This window comes from Sceloporus undulatus, chromosome 2 (genome assembly GCF_019175285.1).
Source record: "Sceloporus undulatus isolate JIND9_A2432 ecotype Alabama chromosome 2, SceUnd_v1.1, whole genome shotgun sequence".
Classification (NCBI taxonomy): Eukaryota; Metazoa; Chordata; class Lepidosauria; order Squamata; family Phrynosomatidae; genus Sceloporus; species Sceloporus undulatus.
In genome coordinates, this window is record NC_056523.1 from 324289391 (window position 1) to 324296907 (window position 7517).

Sequence of the window (7517 nt, forward strand, 5' to 3'; positions counted from 1 at the left end):
GGGAAGGATGGGCAAAGGCAGAGATCTGGGTCATTTGCTCCTGGAAAGTGGGGGGGGGGGGTTCAGTGTCTCCATTTAGTGCATCTTCATAGGCAATGTACATACAATGAGATCTCCTGAAGGGAGATGGGAAAAATAAAAAAGTAAGAGAGTCTCTCTGTTTTTTAAAAAAAGAACCATGGAAGATTTGGCCCTAGAAATTTGCATGGGTTGCCTGTATCCAGTGGAGAAGGGGAGCTAATCTCCTGCAGCAGAGCATTGGAAATAATTGATGAATGTGTGCTGGATTCCTTGGAGGGGGAAGGAAGAGAGAGAGAGAGAGAGAGAGAAGGAGGAGGAGGAGGAGGAGGAGGAGGAGGAGGGAAGGTACAGATTTCAGTTCTGTAACGTCAGGATTGCGTCAATTTGGGTTTCAACCACGTCCTTGGGTCTCAGAGCTCACTTAGTCAGAAGACACCTCTCCCCACAGGACAAGGGCTGAGCATCACTGGGCAGAAAGGGTCCCTCCCAGCTCCTCTCTGTCACTGTCTCCTCCTCTCCTCCTCTTTTTCTCCTCCTTTTTTTTTCTTTCTCTTTTTCTTTCTCAAACCTTTCCCATCTTTCAGGCTGGTGGGTTTGCATCACGTTGGGACACAAGTCTCCCCCTGGTTGTGAAGGGGCTTGTGAGGTTTGTGTGTGTGTGTGTCTGCCAGCAGAAGGAAGGGGAAAGGAAGAAAGCAGAGAGCATCTTTCAGTAGAGCATCTTTCAGCACCTTGGACAGAGCACGCAGCAAACAACATGGCTCCGATCGCAGCCACCCGGGAAGAATTCGGTAAGCATCTGCTTAAAATAAAACCTCCTTTTTTAGGAATGGCTTAATTCCTTTCACTCAAGTGCTGTTGGAAGGGCAGATCTGCCCCTTTACCATGTTCCACCCCTGGGGAAAAAGGCTGAAGGAGTGCAGAAATCTAATCGGAGTCCCTTCTGTCCCTCTCCTCTAAAGCCCCTTGTATGCATTGCTTGGATGGGGCAAAAGTTTTTCCTTTTCATTCTTAAGCCTTCCCCCACCTTTGATTTCCACGTTGCTCCCTCTGTAACTCCTAACTATCCCCAAACAAAACATAGGGGTTGCTTTTTGGGAGGCATTACAGAGGGAGATGTGGATTTGTTGTATTATCTTCTTGAAGGAAGCTAGCTGCCAGAGGAAGAATGAGTCAGAGGCATTTTCTTGCATATCCATAGTCTAAAGTCTTTGAGGATGATTGTTGAAATCCCTTCATTAAATAAAAGATCAGGATGCTTTTCACTCAAATAGATTAGTCATCCAACAACCCCCTCATCCACCCAACCGTTGCATCTGTCTGTCTCACCCTTTTATCAGCAATGTTGCTAGCCAAATGCATGCACAGTGTTTTTTTAGCAATCATATATATTCCTTACAGAAACTTAAACAGCACTGGCTGTCTTCTCAGATCTAAGATAGTAAAAATTAATCATGTTGTATTAATTTTTTTTTAAAAAAAAGTTTTCTGGATGCCAGTTTTTCTGATCTGTTTCTGCTTCAGAGAAGTGTGTAGTCTTTTAGACCAGGAGAGCGATGCAATTATGCATACAGTCATGCGTGCAGATTTGTTCTTTTCCGGTAACTTAAAGGGTGGGTCAGTGATGACTGTTTTCTCCAAGGCTGCCCCATCACCATAATTGCAATGTGGTGATCTCAGGGTAAGCCACACATTTTCAGCCAAAAGACTTGGATTTAAATTGGCTTTGGCCCAACCAAAGATAATGATTTTACTCCATGTGTCAGCTACACTAGCCTATGGATGCAGTTGACACAATATAAAGTAATGCCAGGATATCAGAATTTTTATAACCAAGTGATATTATATTAGTCCAAATCTGGATTGGCTTTAAATGCAATCAGTCTAGATGGTGCTTGTTCAAACCAGCATTTTTATGATCTATCCCACTATTTTTCAGCACTAGTTTACTTTCTAGACAGCAGTGGCAATGCTTAGGCACAGTAGACAACCACTTTGCATACTAAAACAGCAACAAAGGCAGACGACATTCCCAGGGGCAGTTATTTTACAGCACATTTAGTTGTGATTTCGTCTTGTACCAGCCCTCAGGGGTATTTCTAATTTCATTTGTGACAGCCTGCTCACCTGATAACTGACTCTGCAAAGGATAATTAATGCCCATGTGCTGCATTCTCCCTATCAAAAGCTGGAATTGTAAGTTGCACCATCATTCCTGCCACTGGAAACAATCTATCTACCTAAGAGCTTCCATAGAGTATTTGCAAATGTGTCAATTGGCCATTAAAATCTGTTCAGCCGAGTTAATGATCCAACCTGGCTGCTTTCCCAAAGCATCTTATGCAACTGCCATTACCTCACTGCCAGTGGGGCTTTGATTCAACTCAAAGCCACAAAGCTAGCATGGGAGAAAAGGCTCACAGCAACACAGAGTACAGAAACCTTAGGACTGGAACTGACCCAGTGATCAGTGTCCTATACTAAAGTAAGATTTTTTTCAGTTGGTCATCCAAGCCCTTGTGTGTAGTAATCACCTTACAAATCAGAAACAGAGGCAAAACAGAATGTCCCATGCTACAGTCTGATTCCTATAAAAGTATTAATGTAGCTTGTGAAGGCTAATCTTCTACTTAACCCTTTGATGGCTTGCTTTTGTGAGAAACACTTCATTTCCCTATGGATTCACCTAATACTCATTAGGATCACTAATACTTTGCTTTAAGGAAGTGAATGAATGTGCAAATCACTTGTGTTTTCCCTCTTGGTCATTTTAGAGACCTATGGGTGAGAATCCAAAATATTCCTTCTCTGCCTTAGCCAGAAAGAAAGATCCACTTATTTTTTTGAAAATAACTGTGTGTCCCCTCCGCTCACTTTTTCCCAGGCAGAAAGAAAATGATGATCGTTTGTTAGAATACCAGTGCTCTTGCATAAAAGACACAATTATCTTTCTGCAGAAGCAGTGCCATTGCATTAATATTAATATTTCATGAGACACCCCCCCCCCCCCAATTTTGCTTGGAGACTGTGGACTTAGTTTTGATTTCTGCTCCCAGCATGCAGTGCTTAGACGTACTTAGAAATGTTACTTATGGGCAAGATTGGATTTCCAATTAGTGGCGTTCATTTGGCCCTGTACTGCTTACTCATGAAATGCTAATGATCTCCTCAGTGCCAGTCTTTTATCCATACACCAGATGTCATTGCAGCTTGCATGCTATTTTTCTCATTGCTATTTGGAAATATGAGGTGATTCATAAGTGTGATGGAAAGAAGTTCATGGGGAATGGATTTAGTTACTGTGATTAGGAAATATACTTCACTGAAATATTATGTTTAAGGTGTCTAGCTCTCAGGGTACTTTTGAAAATCCTCTTGTATTTGCTCTGTAATTAATAGATTTGGTACACAAGGGACATCAAAGATACACAATGGATTTCCTTTCTAACTTGTGCCTACATAATAGGCAAATTTAGTATGGGGGAAATGACTATGCATCTTCTATTGCACATAGAGAACTGATGCTAAATTTGTGAAAAGTCTAATTCACATAATCTCTAATTAAAGTTAGCCTTTTCAGGTCAAAACCGAGCCCCTCCTTCACATAGCTCATTGAATGTAAAGAGAATCCCAGAGATTAATATAAAAGTGGGTGTTGTGCATTTGAATAACACATTTCAAATTCTCTTTTATCTACTGAATAAAGCGCCTAATGTGAAAGATGTAAGAGGCAGCAACAAGTTTTTATATGCCTACTGAATTCATAAATGTTATCTAGGGCAGAAACAAAGTTGAATAGGGATATGCCATTTATTACAGATGCTATTGCTGAACTCTGTTTGTTTCAACCATGCTTGCAGCAGCAGACAGCTCTAGACAGAGATTTCCTTGTATGTGTACACCTGCAGGGGGCACAATATATATGCTTTACGCTTGGATAGTATATCTAGCAATTTGTTCCCTCTGTTTCGCCATTTGGCCAGCTGTTGCTCTGTTAAATTATCACTATTGATCGTCAAAGTCTACTGTTCATACATTTGTTGCCATTTGCTTTTAACTTGCAGATGAAATTCCAACTGTGGTTGGAATCTTCAGTGCCTTTGGGCTGGTCTTCACCGTCTCCCTCTTTGCTTGGATCTGCTGCCAACGCAAATCTTCAAAATCAAATAAAACCCCTCCTTACAAATTTGTCCATGTGCTCAAGGGTGTTGATATTTATCCTGAGAACCTCAACAGCAAGAAGAAATTTGGGGCAGAAGACAAAGGGGAAGCCAAAAACAAGCCTATCATGCCAAAGAGTTCTCTTCATCTTGACCTCGAGAAGCAAGATCTGAATGGCAACTTCCCCAAAACAGTTCCTAAGATACCAAGTTCTTCAGATGTTGGGAACTTTACCCCAAAGGTCTTTCCTGAGAGGGAGACAGATTCGGTGTCCCCTGATAGCTTGAAGTCTATCTCATCATTAACCTCTGAAGAGAAACAAGATAAATTAGGAACTCTCTTCTTCTCTATTGAGTACAACTTTGAGAAGAAGGCATTCATGGTGAACATCAAAGAAGCACATGGCTTGCCAGCCATGGATGAGCAGTCAATGACTTCTGATCCATACATCAAAATGACAATACTGCCTGAGAAGAAGCACAAGGTGAAAACTCGAGTGCTGAGGAAAACCTTAGACCCAGCTTTTGATGAAACCTTCACCTTTTATGGGATCCCATATACTCAGGTTCAAGACCTGAGTCTTCACTTTATGATCCTGAGCTTTGACCGTTTTTCTCGAGATGATGTCATTGGAGAAGTCCTCTTTCCTTTGTCAGGGACTGAGTTGTCTGAAGGAAGAATGCTGATGAACAAGGAAATCATCAAAAAGAATGTTAGGGTAAATGATTTTACATTTTATTTGTTATTATTAATTTATTTTGCCTGCCCTTTCTCAATACATAAAAGATTTTTAATGTACCAAGATTTAAAAATAGTACCTAACAATAATATATATAAATCTTGAATAGATAGGTAGATGACAGATAGACTGCTTGATAATAGATAGGTAGGTAGCCAGATAGAGAGATACCAGATAATCTCAACAAGAGAAAAATAATCTTTATCAAATATTCTTCTCCCCCCCCCCCCCCCATTTGTATCATCCTAGGTGAGAAAGATCTTAAATTATCTTTGAATGACGACCCAGTTTGGGTTTAATAAGCCCACAAAGAGAAGTGGATTTGTCAGTTTTGAAAGAATCACTGATACTGGATCAGCCAATGTTGTCCGTGTCCTTTTTTAACATATGGATATGTGCTCCAGACTGCACTCACAATCATACTGGTATCACAAACTACTATACGAAACATGCTCTAATTGTTTGTCCAAAGTGTAGAGACTCAGAAATCTTTTTATAATAAACCATGTTGAGGAAGGAGATCAGACTAATGATGATTTAGCTCCCCAGGGTTTCTCAGACATACCTGGAGCTGCTGTGAATTGAATAGGGAACTTTTTGCATGCAAAATATGTGCTCTGTTTGTGAGCTTTAGCTTATCCTTGAAGCTACATTCGGACCCCTGCAGTTCTCTGAAATTTGGTACACCTCCTATAATGGTTTCATAAATGAATTCATTATTTTGCACCAGGACACTTGATTGGGATGTCACTCTGATGTCAACAGTGCCTACAATTGGTCAGGCTGAAGTGTTTAACAGCAGTAATAGTGAGATGTTGACAGGGAGCAGAATTCAATGCAGGAGGTCCACTGATGAAATCCAGTGGAAGTGGAAGGAGACTACCTACCGTTCCCATTATGGTCACTGGTTCACTTTCAAAAAAGTACTTTGTAGGGCTGGAAGACCTCCTATTTCCCCCCACCCATCTGATACAGATTGCTGGGGAATGTTTTCCAGTTGGGGTGTGTGTGTGTGTGTGTGCGTGTGGAGGTTTTAGGGACACCAGAGGAAAGAGAATTAGAACAGTATCAGCAATCATACATTCATATGGCATTTTCATGGAACTAGGTCTAGGTGTTAAAGTGGAGCTTTATGAACTTGACAGCAGTAGTCTTTTGGAAATTCATGGGAGGCAAAGCATTGTAAAATGTAGTGTAGTACAATCTAAGCATACAAGCATGAGACAACAGTAGTCCATGACTTCCTTTGGATTAGGACATTAAGTTGTGGTCAACATGACTGCTATAGATCATGAAGATCTGAGGTACCTAGATACTGTATAAGGACAAGAGTTCTACTAATCTATTGTCCTTACCAAGGACAATAAGTGATGATAGGTTGAAGGACAGGTGTCTTACTACTGGGCACCATGTGGCCCTCCAGATGTCACTGAACACCCATAATTGATAGCTGGTATTATAAATCATAGAATCATAGAGTTGGAAGAGACCACAAGTGTCATCCAGTCCAATCCACTGCCAAATGATGAAGGATAATGGTAGCTGCAATCAGCAACATCTAGATAGTCTGCAACACTGCTTTAAGATAACCAGTTCCTTCACTACCACCAACCCAAACATCTGGAACAATATTACTAAAATCTGCTGCAAATCATCAGAACTACTTTGAAATAATGCTGAATACTTGTCTCCATTAACATTTATATTGCCATTATAGGGACAGTGAAAATGAGGGTGAATCTTCACAAACCAATAAATGCAGCATTTAGTCTGTGAATAAATTGGAGTATCAATATCCTCAACCACTTTTTTCTCAAAACAAGCAATTTTAGGAAAGAGTATGGGACATCATCTTAATCCAGAATTCTGTTCCACACATACTACACTCCCACTTTTAATCTCCCCCCCCCCACCGAGAGATCCAAACACTTTAATTAACTCTTCAACCAGCCTTCCATCTGTATTGCATCAAGAATTTGTAGAACTGCAACACTCAGGTTTAAAATACTGCACAGATCTTTATGCTATGTAGAGACAAGTTCATTAAAACAGACTGGAAATCTTCCACTGTTTTCAGCAGCAACTCAGGATGTGATTCTGAATGAATGGAATTTCCACATCCTATAAAACCAAACTCCCAGTTTTGAGGAGAAAGGTGGATACAAATGAAACAATGGAACAGAAACTCTAGTCTCTCAGAATACATTCTTACATAGCCAAAATGGCACCATTCATACATAAGAGGCAGGGCTCCAGTGGCTTGGCAGAAGTACCTCCAAGGTACTTAATTGTTCAAAATAAATTTGGCGGAGGGAGAATCATCAAAGGAGAGTCCAAAGTTGTTGCTGTTGTTGTTAACATTTATTTATAGAGCATTGTAAAGCTTGCACAGCGCTTTACATGGTTATTCCAAAGTAATTGAAATAACAGTGAATTTACTTTGTGGCTACAGGATGCTAACTTATGGTACTTCTGGAGACTGGGGTGTGGGGAGAAGAAACAGAATGGAGTATGGTGGAAGAGGGCATGGTTGGCTATTCAGAATACTCAGATAGGAGCACACAACACTGCCATATTTGGGGGCAAGATCTAGTTA

The 7517-nt window shown here is 40.7% G+C and overlaps 1 protein-coding gene across 1 annotated transcript in view; it reads left to right on the forward strand.

Annotated features, from left to right (window-relative positions):
* Positions 1 to 486: 486 nt before the first annotated feature.
* The window catches only part of SYT4 (synaptotagmin 4), a 17842-nt gene continuing 10811 nt past the window's right edge, over positions 487 to 7517 (forward strand). The window contains exons 1-2 of the mRNA XM_042455700.1: positions 487 to 812; positions 4086 to 4900. Of these exons, the coding sequence (XP_042311634.1) occupies positions 779 to 812; positions 4086 to 4900 (849 nt within the window). The 5' untranslated portion in view covers positions 487 to 778. The remainder of the gene's footprint in view (positions 813 to 4085; positions 4901 to 7517) is intronic.